Raw genomic sequence first — 26984 nt, forward strand, 5'->3', positions numbered from 1 at the left:
CTGCCACGCCACAAGCCAGACCAACGACCCAGGATCTGAAACCCCCTCTAAGGGCAAATAATATACCAGAGATCGGTGATCAATCTTGATCAGGAGACTGAAGGGGTCTGTAGAGAGGAGACTGAAGGGGTCTGTAGAGAGGGGTCTGCAGGAGGAAGCAGGGCAGACTGGAACGTATAGAAGGGGTATAATAGGGTACTAAAGGATAGGCTTCTCAGGGCTGGGGCAGCAGAATAGCGGGGTATTTGGGGAGGGTTTTCAGAGGATAATACGTGGACCCGTGGGACTGATGCTGAGGAGCACGTGGGGAAAATAATGTTCATTAACTACAAGCCTTGTCAGGCTGTCTGTAAGGCAAGTTGGAGTAACGTTGGTGGAGATCACCAATTACAAACATCTCTGTCCAGCCATATAGCGTAATAAGAAACCTGCGCAGGAAGATCTGCCCCAGTACTTACCCCACAGGGTACAAGAAAATAACTGCCTTCCAGATGCAGACCCACCGTGGAGACCCTCAGATTATTTTAAGGCATTTTATTGGGTAAAACTCATTTCATTCCTTCCCTTTAAAAGGACAGTCATGCCCCCCAACTGACACAGCATCGCACCCCATCTTCACTCTCGGGGGGCTTTCAGACCGGCTCGGAGGATGGTTTTGTGTCTGGGGTTTCAGGCATAAGCGGGATTCTGGGGCATCAGGAGACCCAGTGGAATTAGGTGTCACTCTCTCTAGCACAAGGGGGAGAAGAGTTTCTCCAATCAGGGGCAGGAGGGTAAGATCCTATTTGTGCCCCCCCCTCCCGACACAGGACTTGCGGGGGGCAAAAGCTTGTCTGGCCAGATTCCTCCACCAGTGATCAGCGCACTGAAGGAGGAGGGAAGCTCTGTATAAACGTGGAGGTTGCACACACAGCCCACGTCAAGCACAGTTTTGTTCAAAATGCCAAGTAAAACATGAACCCTGTATTCGTAAAATATGGTGGAGTCAGTTTTACCCCTCCAGGGGGCAGACGTCCTCGTGGCCCAACAACTGGGGGCAAATCAGAATAGATTTCACTTGGTCCTTGAAACAGATGAAAGCATTGCTGTACCGTGAGGGGTCCAGTCCCTTGTGACCCGGCTGACCCCATATTAACTGCTTCTCCAGCACAAAGAGTTAAACATGAAACGCCTTGAACAGGAGAGTCGCGGATCACAGAGCCACGTCCCGGCAGCCACGCGCCACACACCGCCGAGCAGTCCGTTCTCAGTCCCGATGCGATTTCTCTGCCAACGATTTTTGCTCGTACTGAAAACAGAAAGAGAGATTAAGCCACGAAAAGCAGCTTGTCCCGGACCCCTGAATCTGCCCCAGCGTGCCGTGTGATACCACAGCAGTGGGCCACGTTGCATCGTCGCACTTTGAGTCATATTCACTAAACATTCTCACGTAAATAACAATAATAGCAGCGTCTTCAGCCCCCTCCTGTTAGAGACCCCAATCAGATACATGGCGTATTCCAACAGCCGCCACGTGCCTCCCACAAAGCTGGCAGTGGGCATGCGCTGGCTGATCATTACTACAGAAGATCAGGGGATCCGGGCACTCTGGGCAATCGTTAGCGCAGAACGGCAACAGCCTACAGACCAAACGAGCGATAGCCACGATACCCACCATCTCCAGCTGACGACCGATATTCCCCATCGTGATCCCACCAGCAAAGAATATGCACGGCAGCCAGGATCGCACATACAGGAAGTCCGGAGACGTGTATCTGCGGAAAAAGGAGACACAAAGCTTGACGTGCTGAACAAAATGACACAATGAGGCCACACGTGACATCACACGTGAGAACTTACTGATAAACCCCATTATACACCAGGAGCTGGGACACCAGCGTGGCAAAGACGGCAATCCCTATACCCAGTCCTAACCCGCTCCGCGAGCGATCAAACGTCCACCACAGTCCGATGGATAAAGCCGCCAGCGTAAGAGACAGCTGCATGTTGTTGGCAAAATCAACTTTCTGGGTCAGAGTCAAGGAAAGTGCAACACAAAGAGCCCCCGACACGCCGATAACCCGACAGCCCAACCACCGAAAGGGAACCCGTCGGCCAAGACGGAGTCCGCCTTACGGAGGCCAACAGCATACGCAAAAAAAAAAACCAACAAGATAAAAGAAAGTAACGCCACAAACTGCCACGGGAAAGGATACAGCGCTGGCGTGATTTATCCCGACAAACACAGCCACGCAGCGCATCACACTCGACCACTCGCGCTTAAATCTGTGCGGCTCTCCCAGGCGTCGGTCGATGCACGGATACAGGAGCCCGATGGCGGCTGTGGAAGGAAACAGAACAAAGTGTAAAGAAACCGAGCGGGTGAACTGAAACATGGATGTGGAAGCAGCTCCAGCCTGCACGTGTCACGCTTCACAGGTACTAGGGCTTTACGGGGTTAATACATCTCTATACCCTGGCATATGGGGGGCATTATCTGAAATGCTACGCCCCCCATGGTGGTAACCCTCATGGAGTCTGTCTTACCCGCAGCACTGCCACAGCACAGTGGCACCCACCACGCGGAGGAGAAGAGGCTGGACAGCACATCCGGGGGGAAGAGGGTGACGTTCCTCTGAACCTGCAGCAGGTTTAACACCAGAGCCAGGAAGACCCCGATGAGGAAGAGGAGAAGCCCCCGGATCACTAAATGCATCTTGTGGCTCCGATGGTGAGATCTGCCCGTCTCGGTCTCTGATGACGCATTATCGCCAACTCCCATCACCTCCAGGTCCCCAGCAAATCAGGCAAGGGGTACGAGGGGCAGCTCTGGGAAGCTGCAAATCAGACACAGTACGTCATGGAATTAGAATAAAACTAAAACACGGACTGGCTCGGGGCCCTTCATACATATCAGGGGCCCCACGGTTACCAAGTTATAAAACACAGGACAAGGTGGCCCCCCCCCGTCATATATATATATATATATATATATACACACACACAGAGGGGCCCCTGTCATATATATATAATATATATATATATACACACACAGAGGGGCCCCTGTTATTTATATTTATATATATATCGGTGAGGCTCTTCAAATACACTAAGCGTCTTCACGCTTCTCTGATCCTCAGTACCCCTACCTGTGGCCCCGAACTCGGTCTCACGACTCAGCACCAGGAAGTATGACGATTCTGTGCTCCAAGCCTCGTTCACACGTTGACCCCGCCCTTTCCTCTTGGGTAATGGGTGACTGACACTGGGAGATGTGAAACACATTGGTGGGAGGAGCCACACAGAGGCGGCGGCCATATTGAGAGGGGAATTTGTGAATTACCCCCGGCTCCCAAATCCCAATTACCACCAACAGGGAGTAACCCCAGCGCCCTTAATGCCCTAATGGGTGAGTTTGTTTTATCCCCAGCATTGCGGAATATAAATCTATAAGTAATACCCGCGGTGTATATAATCCTACCTGCGGTCTAAAAAATCCTCTACCCAAAACAAATATTAACCATTTAACACCCTATTAAAGGTTACATTGTGGTGACTCGCTAACGGTTCTAATAGTTGCTATGGAAACCGTAACTTGTCAGGAAGTAAAGATAATCTGAATGAAGTCACCTGTATTCAAGCAGAGATTCCAGCTGTAATAAAGCAGTGAGACAGGTTTATGGGTAAAACCTGGAGATTTAGGGAAATTCCTAAATCCCAAGCACTAAACATATAACGCTTTATATGCAGAGTCTTCAGCTAAAGTTACGCCACATAAGCGTGAGGACCTCAGAGGTCTCCTCTTCAGGTTGTAAACTTCACTGACACCGGATTGTTAGTGTTTTACCGTCACCTTTTTTAGTTCGGTTTGTTATCCTGGCTGTAAATCCGTGGCCCGTGTTTGTGTCTCTGGGACTCGGCCCCTGATGGCGTACATAAAATATAAAGAGAAGAGGCCATATGCGGATAAATCGCCCCCCGGAGGGGGTCTCACTGGTCCAGCCGCACGGTTAGAATAATATAACATAAACTAAATGTAACATGAGAATATATGGAGAAGGGGCAATATGCTAATACCCCCCCCCCCGGAGGGGGTCTTACCTCCGGGGTCGCACCGGTCCCGCCGCATGGTTAGAATAATATAACATAAACTAAATATAACATGAAATATATGGAGAAGGGGCAATATGCTATTAAATGTCTCACCGGTCCCGCCCCAGGCCTGTTTTTTGTGTCTCGGAGGGACAGGCGACGTTTCCACCCGAGCCGGTCTTTATTTACTATTATTATAATAGCCGTTTCACGGGGTGGGGGCAGCCGTCACGCGGTCCCGTCGCTTGCGCTCTGTCTCAGGATTGCCTCGGTTTTGCTCTGATAGACGGCCCCGAGTGGCCCCCCCGGCCCCGGCTCAGCGACAGTCCATTAAGGGTTGTTTTTCACACTTTCTAAATGGAATCATTAGTTAGAAGACTGAAGCGGATCGTCGGTCTCGCGGAGAGCGCTCCTTCCCCGATCCATTTCGTGCAGGAAGAGAAATGCTCTCTGCTCCGAGGGGTTAACACAATACGGGGAGAGGTCAGGAGGAGCCGGGCGGCTGGGATTTTTCACCTTCGGCAGCTGCTGTCGGAGAGCGTTTGGCGCTCGGCGGAGGGTCTGTAGCACCAGTGGGTGACGGCGAGGCGGTTCACTCGAGGGCCGCCATGTTTGGGGATCAAGTCTCAAAACTGGAGTTTCTTACGCACACAAGGCTTTGCGGTGCATGTTTACCGTGTAACACGCAATATACTGTGCGTGTTAAGAAGTGAACACGTGGTGCGCTCCCGGTGATTAGTGCTCGCACACTATACGTGGCTTGTGAGACGCAGGGAGAGATATAAGGGGAGAACGCGGACATGCGCTGCCCAACGACACGATCACTAGGAAGCGCATTTCACGCGCATGTTTTCAGTGGTTTGGGGGGTTTGTCCATCTAGAAACTCTCCAGAGGGGTAAATACGTGGATTCGCACGATGCCCCACTTCTTGCTAAATTCCCACATTTTTGGCTGCAGCCTCTTGGGGTAAGAACGTGCTAATCGGGGTAAATCTGCTCCGCTTTTCCATCAGCCCCTAAATAAACTCTTTTTGCCCGTCGGCTGTCGTCGCAGAGCCGAGGATAAGTGAATGTTTGCCGTGTCAGCAGAACGCGTCGGGGTAATTACCGCGTGGGGGCAACTTATCTCTCCTTCCTTCTGCACCAGACGTCTCTCCACGGGCTGCGTGCCTCTCGCTAAACGCTCCATCATCCCCGTGATCTGCCGGTGTCATCACCCGGGTATAAATCTCCCATCACCGGCACTTTATTAAACCGGTACATAATCCCCGGCTGACCTCCGGATGCCTTTCATTAACCTTTCATTAACCTTTGACCTGCGTGAGGCGGTCGCCTGACATCGCATTCATCTCTTGTGATTATCGCTGATTTCTGTGACGCTCTAACCAGGTTCAGCATCCCTGAAAGTCAAACACTCAGCCCCAGAATGGCCGTCAGGGTCCGACGCCCGCGCGCTCCACAGCCATCGCTCCGTCTAACGTGGTAACGGGTTCACCTCCAGCTGACGATCTCCCTGTAAAGTATCTCGCAGTTAAAGGTTTATAGTTTATGTTCTTGCAACTCTTTCACTAAGAGAGTCATGGATAAATGGAACAGCCTCCCAGCAGAAGTGGTAGAGGTTAATCCATGGGGCAGGCATATGGTTATCCACCAGGGCTGCCCTCAGGTTTTGGGGGGAGGAGGCACAGAGGGTTTGTGGGGCAACTTTGTCCTGGTGGGCCGGCAGCTCTGAGAAGTGGAGCGCTGTGCTATGATGTCATTGGCCCGGCTGGACGTTGTTGGCAGTGAAAGGGTCTCGGTTTGCTCCAGATAATTACCCGCCGTTAGCGCCATTAAAACCTGCAGCTGTTTCCATGGCGTTTGTTTCACAAAACACAAGGGTTTGAGGACTCGTCAAACTGTCCACGTTAATGAAATGATTGCGATCGGCGGCCGGCGGATGATAAATCATTTTATAGAATTAGCGCAGCAAGGTTACGGCTGACATGGATTTTCATCTTAATTACGCGCGGGATCCGTTCCATTAATTCCGTTTACTTCGCATGAAAGGGCAGCGATAATCTCCCACCTGTCATCTGGGCCGATTCCAGCTCCTCTGTCACCCAATCACTTCGCGCCACGTCCCGGCCACGCGATGCCGCTAGTAACCATCGTACTGCGCTGCGGAATATGATGGAGCTATATATAAATCGATAAGGACGATTCACTGATAATACCGGTAAATATATCTATATATATAACGTATAAAATAAAACTCCCCTGTACCCCGTCCTCCTGACCCCCATTTTCACACAAGCGGGTGAACCCTGCAGTGCATCTTCCCTGCAGAGCATCTCTCCTGCAGCGCATCTTCCCTGTAGAGCATCCCTCCTGCAGCGCATCTTCCCTGCAGCGCATCCCTCCTGCGGCCTGGGGTGACCTGGAGGATAATAAAACAATTTCACAGATTTCATCATACAGGAAGTGATTTAATTGCAGATACGGAATTTGTTTAATGTACAGGATCCTGGTTAATGGTGATCCCCCCCTTGTGAGGCTGGTCGCGGTGTGTAATTATAAGCACCTCCCCCTTGTGAGGCTGGTTGCCGTGTGTAATTATAAGCACCTCCCCCTTGTGAGGCTGGTCGCGGTGTGTAATTATAAGCACCTCCCCCTTGTAAGGCTTGTCGCGGTGTCTAATAAGCACCTCCCCCTTGTGAGGCTGGTCGCGGTGTGTAATTATAAGCACCTCCCCCTTGTAAGGCTGGTCGCGGTTTGTAATTATAAGCACCTCCTCCTTGTAAGGCTAGTCGCCGTGTGTAATTATAAGCACCTCCCCCTTTTGAGGCCGGTCGCGGTGTGTAATTATAAGCACCTCCCCCTTGTGAGTCTAGTCGCCGTGTGTGATTTTACGCAACGCCCACTTCGGAAGGCCAGTGGCTGTCACTATTAGCCCCTCCACTTCACTCACCAAGTTACGGATTGAGAGAAGTGTCCGCGGATGTGGTTTGCGATGAAGCTGCAGCGTGCGAGATGCAGACAATAAATCTCTTTTGACAGCGAGCTTCGATCTGCGCGCCGTTTAGATGATACGCCGCACTCACTGGCCGTGTAATTAGTTGCCGCGGCCGGCGGGTAACGAGATTCTGCTGTAATTGCCGGGATTGATAGATGCGGCTCCAGTGGCTGGCGATTAGTAATTACTCCAAAGCAAAGCGCGCAGGACGAGCCGCACTCACACCATCCACAGCTGTCCACCAGGGGCCGCAGGTAGCCAGAGCGAGGGCCCACGGTACCTAAACAGTGCGTATCCAAGTGTAACAGAAACGGAGCTGCCTTTGGCACAGCAACCGATACCCAAAACATAGATCAAACGCCTTCACTGCACGTGATGGGCCGACCCTGAATAATGTATAGATAAATCAGCGAGCCAGCCCTGTATAATGTATAGATAAATCAGCGAGCCAGCCCTGTATAATGTATAGATAAATCAGTGAGCCGGCCCCTGTATAAAGTATAGATTAATCAGCGAGCCGGTCCTGTATAATGTATAGATAAATCAGCGAGCCAGCCCTGTATAATGTATAGATAAATCAGTGAGCCGGCCCCCTGTATAATGTATAGATAAATCAGTGACCCGGCCCCCTGTATAATGTATAGATAAATCAGCGAGCTGACCCCTGTATAATGTATAGATAAATCAGTGAGCCGGCCCCTGTATAATGTATAGATAAATCAGTGACCGGCCCCTGTATAATGTAAAGATAAATCAGTGACTGTCCCCTGTATAATGTATAGATAAATCAGTGACCGGCCCCTGTATAATGTATAGAAAAATCAGTGACCTGTCCCCTGTAAAATGTATAGATAAATCAGCGAGCCGGCCCTGTATAATGTATAGATAAATCAGTGACCCAGCCCCCTGTATAATGTATAGATAAATCAGCGAGCTGACCCCTGTATAATGTATAGATAAATCAGTGAGCCGGCCCCTGTATAATGTATAGATAAATCAGTGACCGGCCCCTGTATAATGTAAAGATAAATCAGTGACTGTCCCCTGTATAATGTATAGATAAATCAGTGACCGGCCCCTGTATAATGTATAGATAAATCAGTGACCGGCCCCCTGTATAATGTATAGATAAATCAGTGACCGGCCCCTGTATAATGTATAGATAAATCAGTGACCGGCCCCCTGTATAATGTATAGATAAATCAGTGACCGGCCCCTGTATAATGTATAGATAAATCAGTGACCGGCCCCTGTATAATGTATAGATAAATCAAAGACCGGCCCCTGTATAATGAATAGATAAATCAGCGAGCCGGCCCTGTATAATGTATAGATAAATCAGTGACCCGGCCCCCTGTATAATGTATAGATAAATCAGCGAGCTGACCCCTGTATAATGTATAGATAAATCAGTGACCGGCCCCTGTATAATGTATAGATAAATCAGTGACCGGCCCCTGTATAATGTATAGATAAATCAGGGACCGGCCCCCTGTATAATGTATAGATAAATCAGTGACCGGCCCCTGTATAATGTATAGATAAATCAGTGACCGGCCCCCTGTATAATGTATAGATAAATCAGTGACCGGCCCCCTGTATAATGTATAGATAAATCAGTGACCGGCCCCTGTATAATGTATAGATAAATCAGTGACCTGTCCCCTGTAAAATGTATAGATAAATCAGCAAGCCGGCCCTGTATAATGTATAGATAAATCAGCGACCGGCCCCCTGTATAATGTATAGATAAATCAGTGACCCGGCCCCCTGTATAATGTATAGATAAATCAGCGAGCTGACCCCTGTATAATGTATAGATAAATCAGTGACCGGCCCCCTGTATAATGTATAGATAAATCAGTGACCCGGCCCCCTGTATAATGTATAGATAAATCAGCGAGCTGACCCCTGTATAATGTATAGATAAATCAGTGACCGGCCCCTGTATAATGTATAGATAAATCAGCGAGCTGACCCCTGTATAACGTATAGATAAATCCGTGAGCTGGCTGTATGTATGCGGCATCTCTATCTCTGTATAGTTGTCAGGTAACCACTAGGGGGCGACGTAAACTCGAGAAATAACTGCAGTGGTCGAGCCGACACCGGAGCGCCACCTACTGGACCGAGCGCTGATTTATCTATACATTATACAGGGGCCGGTCACTGATTTATCTATACATTATACAGGGGCCGGTCACTGATGTAATTATACATTATACAGGGCCGGCTGTATCTTCCTGTCTCTCAGGCCTTTCTTTCTCTGTCGGTCTCTATGGGTCTCTTCTTCCGGTTACTGGTCTTGTGATTCTGCAGGCTCCGCCTCCGTAGTGATGTCACCGGGAGAGGCTGAGTCGGGAAACTGAGGAGAATCCCCCACAGCGATGGCGGGGGACGCACCCCAGGTAACGGGGGCAATAGGGGCAAGTAGGAGAAACCAGAGTGGGGTTAGGAGTAAACAGACAGTGTCAACCAGTTACTACTAGAGAAGGAGCACAACCTGCAGGCGCCCATCTTACCCCCCCCACTAATACCCCCGCCTGATAATACTCCCCCCCTACTAATACTCCCTCCTGATAATACTCCCCCAATACTAATACCCCCGCCTGATAATACTCCCCCACTGCTAATACCCCCTCCTGATAATACTCCCCCACTACTAATACCCCCTCCTGATAATACTCCCCAATACTTATACCCCACCTGATAATACTCCCCCACTACTAATACCCCCTCCTGATAATACTCCCCAATACTTATAACCCCGCCTGATAATACCCGCCCCGAGTTCTGTGTATAGGATGCCCCCCTGGGTTTCTGGGTGTTCTGTATATATGACGGGTTTTGGGGTGACGCCGCTCTGTTTCCATGCAGGTGGAGAGCAGAGAGGATGAGGAGCAGAGCATCAAGCTGGCTGAGATCCTGGAGCTTCTGGTGGCCGCCGGGTACTTCAGGGCCCGGATTAAAGGCCTGTCCCCGTTTGACAAGGTGATGTCATAGTTGCCGCTGTGTATGTGTTCAGGTGTCGCCCCCTCCTCCCTCTGACGTGTCGCCCCCCCCCCCGACGTGTCGCCCCCCCCCCTAAGTTGTCCCCCCCTCCCTCTGACGTGTTGCTCCCTCTGACGTGTCGGCCCCCTCCCTCTGACGTGTCGGCCCCCCTCCCTCTGACGTGTCGCCCCCCCCCTCTGACGTGTCCGCCCCCCCCTCTGACGTGTCGCCCCCCCTCTCTGACGTGTCGCCCCCCCTGATGTGTCGCCCCCCCCTCTCTCTGACGTGTCGCCCCCCCTCTCTGACGTGTCGCCCCCCCTCTCTGACGTGTCGCCCCCCCCTCTCTGACGTGTCGCCTCCCTCTCTCTGACGTGTCGCCCCCCCTCTCTCTGACGTGTCGCCCCCCCCCCTCTCTCTGACGTGTCGCCCCCCCCTCTCTCTGACGTGTCGCCCCCCCCCCTCTCTCTGACGTGTCGCCCCCCCCCTCTCTCTGACGTGTCGCCCCCCCCCTCTCTCTGACGTGTCGCCCCCCCTCTCTCTCTGACGTGTCGCCCCCCCCTCTCTCTCTGACGTGTCGCCCCCCCCTCTCTCTCTGACGTGTCGCCCCCCCCCTCTCTCTCTGACGTGTCGCCCCCCGGCAGGTGGTCGGTGGGATGACGTGGTGTATCACCACCTGTAACTTTGATATAGACGTGGATCTGCTGTTCCAGGAGAACTCGACAATCGGGCAGAAGATGTGAGTAAAGTGCGCCCTGAAGGGGTTAAACCCACAAAAAAGTGCCCCCTGATTTGCTAAGAGCCTGTAACGGGATTAACACCTTCATCCCTGCTGTCTCCCGGTTTCCGTGGCGGATTTTCCCGTTTTGTCCCCTCAGAGCGTTAACAGAAAAAATCGTGTCCGTTTTGCCTAAAATGAAGTGTCCTCACCGGCTGGAGCCGCACCAGATCCAGGGCCTGGACTTCATCCACGTGTTCCCCGTCGTTCAGGTCGGTCTGTGGCGCCGCCGGGGACCCCAAACATGGTCCCGCAGCCCTTCCCTCACTTCTCTCCCCGTCAGAGTGTAGATTGTAAGCTCCGATGGCCAGTAACTCCGTGTCTCCTGCCTTTTTCTTTTAGTGGCTCGTGAAACGCGCCATCGAGACAAGGCAAGAAATGGGCGATTATATCCGCTCGTACTCCGTCTCCCAGTTCCAGAAGGAGCACAGCCTGCCCGAGGTAACCAGGAGCGCACGTGGCTTCCACGGAACCGGCTCTCCCCGCTGCTCTCGGTCGTGGTGCCGTCACTCGCTCCGTGTCTTTGTGTCTGTAGGATGAAGAGTTTGTGCAACGCAGAGAGAGGGCCCTTCAAACGCTCCACGAGACCTTTGTGAGTAACAGACGCCACGTTCAGATCAGATAGAGACAGCACTGATTCACGTCCAGCGTCACGTGCAGCCACGGCAGGGACTGCTGTAACGAGACGTCACGCAGAGAGCTCGTTACCGCGGAGACATAGAGCGCTAGCCACGCATGTCGCCATAAAACCCGCCTCTGACCCGTTCGCTTTCTCCTGCGCAGGAAATCTACAAACCACGGCGGCGATACAAGCGGCAGGGAGACGCCGCCGGCCTCACCGATGAGGAGTCCCGTGTCCATTCCACTTTACTGGAGTACGGCAGGTGCGGACGTGTAACAGACACGTGTGTCACGTGTAAAGTAGTTGAAATGGTGACACATGACTAAGCATTAAGTAATCAATCTGGAAATAGCCGTGTTTTTGTCACGTGATACCACGTAACATACAGAAAGTGGAGGCAATGTGTAGAGAGGTCTGTGGCGAGAGACGCTGCTTCTCCGCCACGCTCCACGTGCTCGTGGGGCCCCCCGGGTTATTCCTGATTCGCTGTATGGAGGCCGCTGGGCATCTGTGTCGCTCCAGATTGTGCAGGGCCCATGGGGGGGGGGGGGCGGTTACATGTGATTACTGTTCGTGGATAAGGGGTCTGCGTGTGGGGGGGTCGGACAGGGGTCTGCGTGGGGGGGGCTTTTGGGGTCGGACAGGGGGGGTCCGTGCGCGTGGAGAGGTGGGGGTCGGATGGGGGGGGGCTCCGTGCGTGGGGAGGTGGGGGTCGGATAGGGGGGGGGGCTCCGTGCGTGGGGAGGTGGGGGTCGGATAGGGGGCTCCGTGCGTGGGGAGGTGGGGGTCGGACCGGGGGGTCCGTGCGTGGGGAGTCGGATGTGCGCGCGCGTGTGGGGAGGTGGGGGTCGGAAAGGGTGCTCCGTGCGTGGGGAGTCGAATAGGGTGCTCCGTGCGTGGGGAGGTGGGGGGTCCGTGCGTGGGGAGTCGGATGTGCGCGTGGGGGTCGGACAGGGGGGTCCGTGCGTGTGGGGAGGTGGGGGTCGGACAGGGGTCTGTTAGGGGTGGCTTTTCTTCTCGTAATTCCTGTTTATTCGCTTGTTTAGGAGATACGGTCTCCGCAAACAGAACAAAGCAGAAAAGGTGAGTTTTTTCTATAGGAACCCCTGTGGGGGGTATTTGGGGGGTTCTGTGGGGTACGTGGCCCACATGCTTCCACTCATGCTTTTCCACAGGCAGAAGATCGCAAGGTGTCCGTACCATCAGGACTGGCCGGGAAAGGGAGCTTGCGGGAGGAAGATGATCTGCATGCGCAGGAGGAAGTGAGGCTGATGACACGTAGTCACATGTATTAATCCGTGTCCGCTGCACGTGGCCTGGACACGGTTCCCATACTTACTGACGTCTCTCTCTCCCCAGCTAAGGATAAAAAACCCTGATGGGTGATATGGCCGCCATGAACACGGAAGAGGTGAGAATGCGTTCCACGCTGCGGTTTTGGGGGCCACGCTGCGGTTTTGGGCTGTTTCACACGTGGCGGTTTGTGTCATTTCAGGGGCGTCTGGCTGCGAGTACCGTGGGGCAGATCGTGGGGCTGCAGTCTGATGAAATTAAACAGATGGTGTCGGAATATGCAGAGAAGGTGAGAGGGTCCCGCTGATGCCCCCCGAGGAGGTTTAGAGGCCCTTCTTTGGCAGCATAGCTAATAAACTCACAGAATCGCATTAGTGGTTAATACGGGTTGGCGTGGTCAGGTTAGTTAAGGTTAAAGCAGATCTGTCACATTTATTATAATAAACACCCCCTTATGTGCGTCCCACGGGAGCCGCCATCCAACTTCCTGCTCTTGGGGTCTGCAGGATTATTCCTCCCCGTTGTTATCTCTCCCTTATTATTAAACTGCTGATTGGTTCAGGCAGCCTTTTAGAAGGTGGAGACCTTCAGGAAATGCTGGTTCTACCACAGGCTGCCACGGATCTCTGCTTCCACCAGGTTATCCAACTCAATATCTCCGGAACGGTTGACGAGGCAAACAGAGCGCCGGCCGTAGTGCTGTTTAACCCATTAATGACAACGCATTGCGAGCCTGTGTGTGTACGGGCTTTGTCGTGAAGGGGTTAAGTGAGGGTCTCGGCTGCCCATTATGTTCAGGGTTGAGGGTTTCAGAGTTGCTGATCATTAATCCCACACCCCCTGCCCCCCCCAGCAGTCGGAGCTGAGCGCAGAGGAACGTCCGGAGAACCTGGGAGCTGCGCAGCATCATCTCCGCAAAGTGACCGCTCTGAAGAAGCAGATTGCGCAGAGAAGCAAGGTTCTAGAGCAGGTACCAGAGCACGTGGCTCTCGAATGCTGACCCCATGTTGCCCAGGTGCTGATCAGACAGAGCGACGCACGGGGTCATGGAGAGAATCGATAACGTTAAGTCATGCAGTTACCATGGAAACGAATTGCTCCCCAGCGGGGTTGGTACTCTGTGGTGTCTGACAGTTTAGCGTCTCTCGCTCTGAAGGCCCGCGTTTGAGTCGCTGAAATCCGGCGTCTTTTTCCCTCTCAGATCAAAGTAAAAAATTCGGATCTCCAGGCCGCCTGCAGTGAAGCAAAGAAGCAGCTGGCGGAGGTAAGAGGGAGAAGCGCCTGTCCAACCCCCCACCTCCCCCACCCCCCGGGGGCCACTTCCTGACCCCACTAGATACCCAGAAACATCGACGTGACGATTTTATTATAACCTTTATCGCGGTTTCTGCCTCTCAGGTCGCCGCTTATAGAGAGAACCTCGATCAGGAACTTTCAGCCCTGGAGAGAGAGGAGTCCGAGGCGGACCCCAGGTGTGCAGCTTCTGATTATTATTATATTAGTATTATATATATTATTATTATTAGAATTATTATATATTATATTATTATTAAGAATCTGCCGGTTTCTAAGCCGGCAGAGACTAAGAGCGCAGTGCCCCCCCTCCCGGGACCTATGCTTTAATTTATTCACTCAATATGTATAGAGATGCCCCCCCCCCGATGCCCCTCTTTTCTAGGAGGTGAGAATGTTTGCTGGGTATGAGGGGATCGCAGGGTTCTACAGCCCTAAAAGCCCCGATAATGTGTATAGAAACAGCAGGAAACGGCTTTATAAATTAAACGGCGTAAATAAACCCCATTATTCTCCTTAACCCCTTCGCGACCTTTGCCGGTTCAGGACCGTCATAACAAGAAGGTCACTAAATGACCTTTGACGGTCCTGAACCGTCAAAAAAATAAATAAGCTTAGAAAGTGATCAAGGATCACTTTCTTCGCTTAAACGGCCTTGCTGTAATGCCTCGATGTCGAGGCATTCAGCAAGGCCGAGATCGGCATCGGGGGCCATGTCTGGCCCCTCCCCGGGGCGTCATCAGCCGCCATACATTGTATGGCGGCGGACGCCCGTTTTAAAAGCGTTTAGGAGGCGATCAACGATCGCCTCCTAAACTTAAATGGTGTCGCTGGAATGCCTCGATCAGGAGGCATCCAGCGACACCAAACACTTACCTCTGGGTGGGCTGTGACCGCTCCGGAGAGCGGTCACAGCCGCCGCTGCCGGTGATCTTCGCCATCAAGCAAGATGGCGGCGGCCCGGGAAATAAAACAATAAAGACGAAAAAGTTCGCTAGAGGGTCTCCAGACCCTCTAGAGAACTGGCTCCACTTGCTGGTTGAATACAGGTACTGCATTCAACCATGCAAGTCAATGGAGCCCAGCTTTCTAATCACTATGTGATTAGTAAAATATTAAAAAAAAATAAAAAAAAATAAAAAATGGAAAAAAAAATTAAAAAAAAATGTGCTAACATTTAAAAATAATTATGCAGTGATGTCACTAGATGAACCATCCAGTAACAGCAAAATGTGTAAAAAAATATATAAAAAAAGTATTACAAAAATAAAATAAAATTAAAAAATAAAGTTTATTATTTTGAGCAAGTGCTAAAATTTATCAAAAATCTCAACAAAGAGTTAAAATAAAAGCACTTCAAATACCCAAGGGGTGTCTAATATATAAAAAAAAATGGCTGATGGGGTAAATTGGAGTGGCCTAGCTCAAAGATAGGGCATAGGTACAGACTGACCAAAATGGAGAAAAAAAGCGCACTTCCCAAATGTGGCATTTTAAATCTGAAACAACCCGACAAACCCATGCATGTTGGGTATCACTGCACTCAGGAGATGTTCCTGAACACACATTGGCGTGTTGTTTGACAGTGGCATATACCAGGACCTGTATATCTATAACTAAAGTACAATTTGTGTGAAAAAAAAAAAAAAAAAAATTACTATTACAAAGTTTGACAAAGTGTAGTTCTATAATTGGTGCATGGAAAGGGTTAAAATAACAGCATTTGGAATACCCTGGGGTGTCTAGTTTTCAAAAATATATGGTTTGAATGGGTTAAATTGAGTTAACCGGCTTCAAAGATATTCCAAAGAGGAGAGGGAGGCACAATGACCAAATGACCACCTGAATTACGCATGCCCCAAAAGTAGCCTTTTACCAGCCAAACAATCTGACAAACCCATGCATGTGGGGTATCGCTGTACTCAGGAGATGTTGCTGAACACATATTGGGGGGTTGTTTGACAGTGACATATACCAGCACCTGTATATCTATAACTAAAGTACAATTTGTGTGGAAAAAAAAATAAAAAAAATTACTATTACAAAGTTTGACAAAGTGTAGTTGTATAATTGGTGCATGGAAAGGGTTAAAATAACAGCATTTGGAATACCCTGGGGTGTCTAGTTTTCAAAAATATATGGTTTGAATGGGTTAAATTGAGTTAACCGGCTTCAAAGATATTCCAAAGAGGAGATGGAGGCAGACTGACCAGATTTGTTAAAAAAGATTTGGAAATCATAAAACGCTGCTTGTACTTATTGGCCTATAACTTACAAAAAACAGCAAAAAAACATAAAAACATTGGGTATTTCTAAACTCAGGACAAGTAGTAGAATCTATTTAGCTAGTTTTTTTACTTGCTTTTTTAGGTGAGTAAAAGATTTTTCAAATAAAAGTCATAAAATGTGTTTTTTTTTCAATTTTTCACCATGTTTTTTTAATTTTTTTATAGTAAATAAGATGATACGATCAAAATAATGGTATCTGAAGAAAGCCCATCTTGTCCTGAAAAAAACAATATATAACTTATGTGGGTTCACTAAATGGGTGAGGAGAAAATTACAGCTGAACACAAGCACCACAAAAGTGTCAAAACAGCCTCGGTCCCACAGGGTACAAAACGAAAAATGAGCCCGGTCCTTAAGGGGTTAATAACCCCACCCAGCTACAGAAATAACACGGCCCAGTCCCTTCTCTAACCCCCCCCCCCGGGGCTATTAGATGTGGCTATTGGGTTCGGCAGTCTGGGGATGAAGTCGCCGTTTCCTCCGATCGTAAACCCGTCGCCCCGTTTTCTCTCTCAGCGTCCTGCAGAACCTGCGCGATTTGGTGGCCATGAATGAAACGCTGAAGCTCCAGGAGCAGCAGTTCCGCTCCCATTGCCGGGTGAGTCGATGAGCCGGACCGCAGTAAGCCCCCCGGCTGTCGCCTGCATATTGTGTGTGTAGTACTGAGGGCCGCTGGCCCGTCAGAAAGAAACTGAGGGCAATGGCCTGTAATGCCGTGACCTGTCCAAGTGGGCCGGGAGTTCTGATTCTCGATCAGGCGAGGTTCTGGGGTCTTTGGCCGGTCTGTCTCTGCCATGAACTCGGGGAGACCGTCTGATTATGTGTTCCGGGTAATTGGGGCCTTTTATTTATTTGATTTGCCCCAGGAGGAGATGTCTCGGCTGCAGCAGAATATTGAAAATTTGAAATCAGAAACTGCAGAAAACGAGGAACAAAAGGTAATATTCACCAAACTTGGCACAAAAATATCGCGTTAGGTGAGGGTTTCGGCGTTTAATGCGACGCTCGGCGTGGTTAACGGGTGAAGTGTCTGTCTGTCCGTCCGTCCATAGTTTTTGCCTTTATTTACCCCACCGGGTCTTCTGCCCATATGCACTCCCTGCTCTGTCTGTATCGGAGTGACGGCTGGGGGGGGTCTTCTCTCTCTTTTGAACGTCTCGCTCTGTCTCTCTGACGGTCTCGGTGGGTTCTGGATAATATCCCTGTTGTAATTGTGATAAATTAGCGTTTGTGTTCTAATAGCTTCCCGTGAGGAACGAGCAGCGCGATGTCACATTTGTAGGATTCGATCAGGCTGTGATAACGTCAGTGCTGGCCCCTGCGGCCCCCCCAGTTTACCGATTCTCTGCCTGTTTCAGGAGCGCTCGCTGGTGCTGGAGCAGCAACACAAGTTGGAACGAGACAAACTGCAGAAAATCCGCCTCCTGCTGGTGAGTTGCCGGCCCCTGGGGGCCCATTGCAAACAGGGCCAGTGCGCTGGCCTCTCTAGTACTCTGTGCTGTACGGACGGTTGGTATGTGGAGCTTTACGAGGACGGTATCACCAGCTCATATATTTCAGGCTCGGAGGAACCGAGAGATCGCCGTCCTGCAGAGGAAAATCGACGAAGTTCCGAGCCGCGCCGAGCTGACCCAATACCAGAAGAGGTTCATAGAGCTGTATGGACAAGGTACCGCTATCCGGGGCCACACAGTTTAGCGGATTGTGCCCAAAGCGATGGGGTATCTGGCTTGGTCCCGGCGGAGGGGCTCATGACTTTTCTCTCCCCTTCAGTGTCCGCGACCCACAAAGAGACGAAGCAATTCTTCACTCTGTACAACACGCTGGATGATAAGAAAGTGTATTTGGAGAAGGAGGTGAGAAGCGGATGCATGTGGGGTCAGAAATGTAATACCCCAGGGAGGGGCAGAATGGGAGGGGTGAAAGGCGCATCAGCTGTAAAGGAGTATTTGGGGATCCTGGGGGTATTTGATTAGACTGCCTCTTAGCGATAGGAATTGGTTAGGGGCCGTGGTGTTGGGGGATATTTGTGGCTCTTATCGTCTCTCTCCCTCACCTGCTCTCTTTTTTTTAGGTGAATTTACTAAATTCGATTCACGACAATTTCCAGCAGTGAGTAATCCGGGTGATAACATCAGCTTTCCTAACGCTACAGAAACGTGTTCTTTTACAGAATACACTTTATGAAAATGCCCCAAAACACATGGGGCAAATGTTAATTTCAGCCATACAGTATCATTACCAGAATCTGCCCCATTATCCTACCTCAGAAAGGCCGGTTGTTATTATCTTCCCTACACACCCCACACGAATGTCCTCGTGCCCCCAATTCCTGGGTAACCGGCAGCCGCCGTGTGTCGTTTCAGGGCCATGTCGTCCTCCGGTACCCGGGAGCAATTCCTCAGGCAGATGGAGCAGATTGTGGACGGGATCCGGCTGAACAGGAATAAGGTGCGGCTCCCGGCGGGACCGGCTCCGGGGTCTTATTCATGGAATGAGCTTGTGTCCTGATTACGGGGTTTGTTGGCACATTTGGGAACCTCTCTGGGGCAGGTGTGGGGCATTTAGCTATGACCATTCCGTGTAATGCACTCTGGTGCTAGTCTGGCCCACCACATGGCTAGCCGCACCCCACCCTTCTGCAAGGCACTTGCCTGAGAAGAGGGCGGCAGCCTGTTCTGGGAGGTTCCTGTGTTTTCATTGGTCTCTAAGCAGTTATCGGTTTCTTTCGCCAGATGGAGAAGAAGAAGCAGGAGAATAAGATGAGGAGAGACCAGCTGAACGACGAGTATCTGGAGCTGCTGGAGAAGCAGAGACTCTACTTCAAAACGGTTAAAGAATTTAAAGAGGTAAGAATGTTACCTGTCTTGGCCACACCCACACAACTGGGTGTTACTTGTTTTGGCCATACCCCTAGGAAGTTGCTTGGGCACGCCTTCTGCTGACCCTGTTCAGAGATGATTTGCCCTGAGCGGGGGAGTGATGGATTTTCTCACCTATACCCCTTTTTATTTTGCAGGAATGCAGGAAAAACGAGACTCTTCTCACCAAACTGAGAGAGCGAAACGCGTAATGCCGTCTACTTACCGGATCATGGGGCGGGCACTCACCCGGCAGAGACTAACCAGCTGAGTCTGTATCCTGAATGGATATAGAGGGGCCCTGGTCCGTTTGTACATGACACATTACACCGCTGCGGTTTCTTAGGATGTGAAAGGATTGCAGTTACCGCGCAGGGTTTGAATTTTTGATTGCAAAATAAAATGATTATTAAGAATAATTTTATTTAAATGATCGGATGGAGTTTAGTATTGGGGCAACAGCTGCAAAGATTTGCCTCTTTCAGAGTCTCCAGCCACGGAACAGATTTGTGCGGGCGGAGGCTCTGGCAGGGTTTGAGGAGTGCATGTGCCACAGACGCTGATTTTCTTTTGCAGACAGCACTTTGTTCACGTTTTAGTCCCACGCCACTGGTTTGTAGCTTTCAGGGGTGATGGCCAGACTGTTACATTTCCTGCAGTGTATATGTGGGGCATATGAGTAATAAGGGGTTAATTCTCACTATAGGTTTATTAACCCTCACTTCACTATTTAGTAGTACAGTGAACACATCTGGAAATTCTTAATTACCCCATGAAACCCCTCAAGAGTAATCCGAACTCCCTCAAGTGTCAAAGAATCTGGGGCTGACTATGATTCTGGCTGAGCTTTCTGGGAGTGAGGATTCTTAGGCAGAGCTCCAGCTTCCAAAGCAACATCACTAATGGTTAATAATAAAAACATTTGACCTCATTCCAGGCCACAGGTAATAAACAAGCCGTTGGGAGAAAACATTGGCATAAAAAGACTGGACCCTAGAGGCAATTCACACAGAAGAAGCCCCTGAGGGCCGGTTCCGTCTCCCCTCCTTGGTCATTTTCCATGCAAAAGTGTATTTATCTGAGCTGCTGGGGCAGACAAAAAACCCAAAATAAACAAGTTTTTATATATAAATATTTATGGTGAGAATTCTGGACATTTCACAGAAACTGGGGGAGATGGTGGGCGGAGCCAAAAGACATTCATTCCACAGGGACAAGAAATGGAATGTAAAGACCCCCCCCCCCTAGAGAAAGGAGCTGCTGCCTAGCCTAATAGGTCCCCCCCAAGGGAAAACCCACCGTAGACAGCAGCTCCTAATACCCCCCACAAGTGACTCGATTCCCACTTCCAAACATCTGTTTTAGTTGAAAATGAAAACATACCCCAAATATAACCTTCTGTACAGTTTATATCAACGCCTGAACCTATAAAATAAGCAAATGCCTCTGCCCAGACGAGGGACAATACAGGGGGCTACAATTTCCATTTAGCGAATTGAGGGAAAGGATTTTCATACGTAAAAGGGAAGCGTTGGAGTTAAAGGTCCCAGCGGTCAGCGTGTGAACTGGCGGCTGTCGCTCCGGCCACCCTTATTGATATGTTTAAAGATCTTGGCTTTATGAAAGCTTTTTGGTTTCTGGTAGCCGAAGCCTCCACCGCCCCCCCGTTTCTGTGGCTTTTTGCCCCCGCTGCTGTTCACATCTGGAAAGACTCTGTTAAGGAAAAGTATCAAACCTTTGATTATAATCGAGTTTAGTGCATGTGGAACCCAGGCAGGGTCTGGCGGCTCTGAAACAGCACGAGCTCAGCTCAAAAAGGATACTCAGGTCGACGTACGGAGGAACTAGGAACCCGAAGGACTGGCACACTTTGGGCAGATCCAGGGTGTTTACATCAAAGATCTGTTTGTGGGAGTGGGAGTCGTAGGCGCGGATGTACGCTTTATACGCCTCCTGCGCAGATTTATGCAGATAATAGTTCTTTTCTATCAGCTTCTCCAGCTAAAGTAATAAAAGAGAAATCGGTCAGCTTCAGAGACCAAGACCTGGAAACACTGTGCAGAATATTAACACTCATCACTTTATCGAGAGAGACGCTTGGCGGGACTCAAAAACGACCCTTTTCAGCAGAATGCGTCCACAGATATACCCCAAACCAGTGATTTTCCTCATCAGCGTGACATTAATGGCTTAGAAAGAATAGAAGTGGGAGGAGCACAGATGTGGGCGTGATTTTAAAACCAGGTCACATGGCCTTCCACGTTACAGTAAGAGCACAAGGCCGACATGGACAGTTGCCACTGGTCTTCTTGCCCTATTGCTGGCGTAGTTTAGGCTACAGGTCACACTCAGGAGCTGCTGTTAGGATTTGCCAAGGAATTTATAAACCGTCAGATGAACGATAAACCCCCTAAAATCATTTAAAGCCCCATAAAAGTCGTGACCATTTCTAGTCACTTGGTTGGGGTCCTATTATGTGACCAGAGAGCTCAGCCGCGCAAGATCACATACCTGAGACTGGATGTCAGAGATTTTACTCCAAGAGAACTCAAATTCACTCAGAGGCACCTAAAAAAGAAAACCCGTATAGGTGAAAAATCGACCCCAAAACCTCAGCAGAGAGGGCAACACAAAAGAACCCACAAATAAGTGTAAGGGGGCAGGAAATCTCAAAGCAGGGCTCACCTTGGCCTGCTTCAGGTAACGCAGGAAACCCAGCTCCTCCGGCCGGAGAATCAGTAACGCGTGTCCTTTGCCATCTATACCGCGCGCTGTCCGGCCAACTCGGTGGATGTACTCCTGCAGAGATCGCAATGAAGGTTCATTTCCAGCCATAAAAGAACAGTTTGTAATTAACCCCATGTGCCACTTCTTACATACCCCAGGGCTATGGGGCACTAACCTTGGGGTCATCAGTAGGGTCATACTGGACGATCCAATCCACCTCGGGGATGTCCAGGCCTCTGGCAGCGACATCCGTGCAGAGTAGTATCCCAGAGTCTGCGTTACAGAACTGGAAGAACGTGGTGGTTCGTTTGGTCTGTTTCTGCTTCCCCTGCGGAGTAACCAAAAACCACGAATCAGCACCAAACCGAGAAGCCCAAGACCCCACACCACCACCACTTAGTCTCCTAACACCACGGCACCTTTACACTGGGTTCAGGGTCATGCCAAATGCAGCTATTGGCTCATGCGCGACCCGAGTTACTCACGTGAATCGCCATCACCGGCAAGTCGATGTAATTGAGAAGCTCGTAGTGATATTTCACAGACATACAAGAAGAGAAGAAAACCATCATCTTCTTCTTACGATTCTTCTTCAAGAAGGTGAATAATAGGAGGAATCGCTTTTCAGACGGACAGACCACGTAGCCCTGAGAAACGAGAGAGAGACGGAGAGATGACTTACAGCCTCACAACCCTCAGTCGTAACCACAAGAAGTATTTGGCCCTCAAACCACCAACATCAGACAGATGAGTAATGCATGAAGCCTAGTCACAAAAAGGTACATCAAGCCCCACATGCCCAGCAATCTGCCCACCTGCTCCAAGCCATCTACTGTGGCTGTGTCTTTGTGGTCATCCACACCCACGTACAATGGCTCCTTTTTCAGTGAGATCCTTGCCAGGTCCTCCACCTTCCGAGTCTGAGTTGCAGAAAACAGCATGGTCTGTCTGCGCTCTGGGGGGGGGGGGGAATGGAAATTAGCATTACAGACACCTTATCCGCTAGGACTCATTGTGTTTAACAGGGAACAGAACCGTGTCTGGGCAGAGAAGCTAACACTCACTTGGGAGCAGATTTATAATTTGTTTCATTTCTTGTTCAAATCCAACCTCAAGGATCCGATCAGCCTCATCAATCACCAGACACTGCAGGTTCTTGTACATGAAGCCAGGTGTGTTCTGTGCACAACAGGAGAGGATCATGACTACTTGCCCCATGGTCAGACAGAGTAGGTACCTGTTACTTGCAGTACAGATAGCAGAGAGAGCGCAGAGCACTGCAGACAACGGACAGGACCCGATTACCTGTCTTTTAGAGTGTGAGGTTTTACCTGCATGTGATCCAGCAGCCGCCCAGGAGTCGCCACCACAATATTAACACCATTGGCGAGCTTCTGTGCCTCCGCAGAGCGGTTACTGCCCCCCATGATCAGGCCGTAAGTGTGAACGTGATGAGCCATCAGCTCCTTGAGGACTCCATACGTCTGCATGGCGAGCTCACGCGTCGGGGACAAGATGAGAACGCCGGTGCCTAGAGGCGGCAGGGTGTGGAAGTTTGTGAATGATTCCAAGAACTGACCCAAATTTTAGGGCTTTGTTACTCACCATTCCGGGGCATGAATTTCAGCTTGTACACCAGTTCTATCGCCGGGATAAGGAAAGCCAACGTCTTCCCGCTGCCAGTCCTGGCGGCTGCCAATACATCCCTAAGAAGAAAACGAGAAGTGATTCCTCAGCCTAATCCTGGGGAGTCCGCCACCAGATAAACCAGCAAGTCGCTGAACACGGAGGGGCACAAACCCCCGGAACAAACGTACGGGGAAATAGCCGGACACAGACCAGCGGTAATATCCCCCAGAGACGTGGACAACTTTATACAATCGCACGGACATTTGCCATCGAAAGCACCGAACACACAAAAATCAACATGAAACACATCAAATGCCGTTCCCCACCCATCCTCACCTGCCCTCCAGCAGGGGCCGGATGGACTTATGCTGAATCTCGGTCATGTGTGTGAAGCCCATTTCAGAAATGGCTCGTAGGGTGTTCTCATTGACAGCGTCTGCCAGGGAGGAGAACGCCGTGTCCTCAAAAGCACCTGAGATCAGACAGCAAAATATAAATATTCAGGGGGAAAAATCTCCACACAACAACCCCTTTGTACAGCGCTACGGAATTTGATGGCGCTATATAAAAAATAAATAACCCCACAGCTCACCAAAAACACCACGTACTGCCACCGGCACCACCGAGGCACAAACCTGCCCCACAGGAGGATAACAGGGCATTATGTGGCAATACTGGATTGCGGATACCACCACCCCCCCCGACCCAGCATCGACCAGATCGCCATTCAGCTGCAGAAATCTAATAAGAATAAGTTAAAGTGGCACCATGCCACCCCCCTATGTCACCTTTCCATTACCTCACCTGTTAAACCCATTGGTAAACTGGGGGCGTCTTCCTCTTCATCGACTGCCTGGGCTTCACTTGGATTTTCCCCATTAGTGTCACCAGCTGACCTCTCAGGACCCTCCTCTGTCTTTGGTTTCTTTGCATCTGGGGAGGAAAAACCAAATCAGCTGAAACAGAATATCGTGGAAAAACCAACCCGACCACAGAACAGCAACTTTAGGCAAAACCAGACTCAGATTCTGTGCCAAGAACATCAATGACCCCACGTAAAAAAGCATTTGTTCAACGATAATGCCAAAAGTGGTTATTTACCCCACATTCTACACGGGGCAGACGCAGATCAGACACGTTTACTGACCCCCATACTATACACGAGGCAGATCAGACACATTTACTGACCCCCATACTATACACGGGGCAGATCAGACACGTTTACTTAAACCTAAAGAATTTCACGAAAGGTCAGTTTGTGTGAATTTGCACTAAAACCTTTCCAGTAACTTTTCCCCCCACTCTGCTGGAATCTCACCGCTCTCATCTGTCTTCACCACCTTCTTCCTCTTCTTTTTCTTTTTGCATGTAGGAGATGTTGCCGGGGCAACTGCATCCTCTCCAGATTCCGGTTTGAGCACGTCCTCGTTTTGGGGGGCTTCCTGTTGGGTTTGCCCCTCAGACTGCTGGGTTTGCTCCTCAGACTCGCAGTTCTCTGGTTCTTCCTCGGCTTCCACTTTATCTAAATGAAGAAAATAGTTTTAAAGTCAAGTAACCGGCAGAAGGTAAATCAGCTGCACCAGGGGCGACCCCGCGTGTGATAAAGGGCTTTACTGCCACCCCATTACCCCTCCCGTGGGATTTACGGCCGCCTCTGGCAGTCTCTCTCACTCGTGAATGAGATCCGTCTCTTTCCCACCCCAGAGTCACCCCCCTCCTCTCTCTCTGTGTTTCCCGCCGGGTGTCTCTCTCACCCGTGACTTCTCGCCGGCCCAGGTTTCTCTTGCGAATCTTCTCGCTCCGTTTCTGGAGTTTCTTTCTGAGTAACTTCATCTGCAGATCCGCCATCTCGGAGCCCACGTGTGTCCGGCAGGAAGCGAGAACCAATCCGGAAGTCGGTGGGAGGACCCCTCTGAGGTGTCCCGGGCGGCGCCTGACTGCCTGTTACTATGGGGACATGGGAGGTACTGTTACTACAGCGACGGTTGGGCGGGGCCTGGGTTAACGCTGCCGATTTCAAGGTAATTTTTTTTTTTAAACCCCTAGAGGCAGGTCTGGTGATGGGGTAGATTATTCCCACTTACCCCAGACGGGGTGTAACCCGGGGCAGAGGTGGATCATACGCCCAGGTCCTGGAGCCCTCGGGAGCCACGTGCGCCCAGACATCAGCACCAATACCGCCCATTATTTATTAGTGGCCGTGCGTGGGGCCTTGGCTGATATTCACTCGATTATTTGGGGGCAGAATTGGCGCGTCGCACGCTTCTGCTCCATGATATCCGATTTCCTGCCGCATTCGCCAACACCCAACCGTTTAAGCTCTGTAACGGGGAATGTGCGTAGGGCCGGGACCCTCAGAGCCGCTCGCAGGGGCCACGTGGTATCTACAGTTATGGGAAACCAGGCAGCCGGCTGAGCAAAGTCATTCAACAAGTGGCTTCAACAAAGCGAAAGTAGCCATGAAAATGTGTCCAGATCCACTCGCTACGAACCGAAATACGACCTTAAAACAAGTCTAACGTGTGGGCCAAAAAAGCAGAAGGCAGGAAAAACAGCCTGTTTACTGAGAAATCAAAATGTGACCTTTTTTTGTGGCAACCGAGTCCGTGGTAGGAGACGGTGGCCTGAGAGGCTCACATCGCAGCGGGTGAAACCTGCAGTTAAATAGAGTTGGGAAGCTTTGCCGCAATCACCGGACCTCAACCCGGTGGACGTTTCTGGGGAAACCCATTGTGACGTCTCTAGACACTCTCCGCGGCGCTCTAACGGAGCGCTGCAATAAAAAAAGTGAGAGTTTTTTTATTTCCAATACTAAAAATGAGCAATTTCTAGTAGTAACCTGAAGGCCCCGGAACAGGGATGGGAAATAAGAGGCTTTCACAGAGAGAGATTAATGAGATCCAATTAAATCACGTTAGAACGAAGACATTCTGAATTCCAGTGTGGGATATACCCAGAAACGCAAAAAACTCCCTAAAAAAGAACGCTGAAATAAAAATTGAGACCCAAGCGATGATTTCAGATAAAGCCCATAAAGGTTCATCTCCCTGGTGATTCCAGGCACAGCCTCATCTCCCCGGCCAGCAGGGGGCGAGCCGAGGCTTATGTTAAGCGGGTCACGGCTCTTTGCACCGCAGCGCGTCGGGGTTTTCCTTTCTGCATCAATGCAGAGGATTCTGCGTATTCAGAAAGCTGGGAATCGGTTTTAAATTTCGATATCTGGGCATCTTCTTCGTAGCGCTCTGTCGCCAGAGATCAGCCGTTAACGCGTCTCGCCGGTGCGGTAATCTCTGCATTTTGCCGCAGGTTCCATCCGCTGACACAATCGCCATTTCTACAACTTTCTCTTTCATTCCTCGCCTCGGCTCATCTCGTGTATCCAGAAATTCTTGTTAAATATTTATAGAAAAGATTAAAGACTTTCTAAAAACTAAGCGG

General features: G+C 50.4%; 3 protein-coding genes across 3 annotated transcripts; 1 reads left to right on the top strand and 2 right to left on the bottom strand.

Moving 5' to 3' along the window:
- Window positions 1-1246: 1246 nt before the first annotated feature.
- LOC149272572 (insulin-induced gene 2 protein-like) lies at window positions 1247-2695 on the bottom strand. Its single transcript, XM_089506942.1, has 5 exons — window positions 2625-2695; window positions 2196-2244; window positions 1840-2006; window positions 1655-1754; window positions 1247-1288 (listed from the first exon to the last, which is right to left on the bottom strand). Exons 1-5 carry the CDS (start codon window positions 2693-2695, stop codon window positions 1247-1249), a joined length of 429 nt encoding a protein of 142 aa, XP_089363068.1.
- Window positions 2696-9453: 6758 nt separating this feature from the next.
- Window positions 9454-19418, top strand: LOC149272573 (coiled-coil domain-containing protein 93-like). The gene is given in 23 exon segments (XM_089506935.1): window positions 9454-9474; window positions 9944-10057; window positions 10699-10793; window positions 10933-11044; window positions 11175-11273; window positions 11368-11424; window positions 11616-11716; window positions 12501-12537; window positions 12630-12732; window positions 12819-12865; window positions 12950-13036; window positions 13601-13717; window positions 13949-14011; window positions 14146-14219; window positions 16846-16927; window positions 17196-17267; window positions 17688-17759; window positions 17890-17998; window positions 18103-18185; window positions 18404-18441; window positions 18696-18780; window positions 19065-19178; window positions 19349-19418. Coding segments are annotated over 23 exon segments (1836 nt in total). The 3' UTR covers window positions 19403-19418.
- Window positions 19419-20743: 1325 nt separating this feature from the next.
- On the bottom strand, window positions 20744-25394 carry LOC149272574 (ATP-dependent RNA helicase DDX18-like). Its single transcript, XM_089506936.1, has 14 exons — window positions 25301-25394; window positions 24865-25068; window positions 24351-24479; window positions 23883-24018; window positions 23523-23623; window positions 23249-23448; window positions 22982-23096; window positions 22733-22872; window positions 22403-22564; window positions 22093-22245; window positions 21876-21989; window positions 21702-21758; window positions 21014-21191; window positions 20744-20892 (listed from the first exon to the last, which is right to left on the bottom strand). Exons 1-14 carry the CDS (start codon window positions 25392-25394, stop codon window positions 20744-20746), a joined length of 1932 nt encoding a protein of 643 aa, XP_089363062.1.
- Between the last annotated feature and the right edge of the window lie 1590 nt (window positions 25395-26984).

This window comes from Sceloporus occidentalis, unplaced genomic scaffold (genome assembly GCF_023333645.1).
Source record: "Sceloporus occidentalis isolate IW3139 unplaced genomic scaffold, rSceOcc1.0.p SCAF_439, whole genome shotgun sequence".
In the NCBI taxonomy this organism is placed as follows: domain Eukaryota; kingdom Metazoa; phylum Chordata; class Lepidosauria; order Squamata; family Phrynosomatidae; genus Sceloporus; species Sceloporus occidentalis.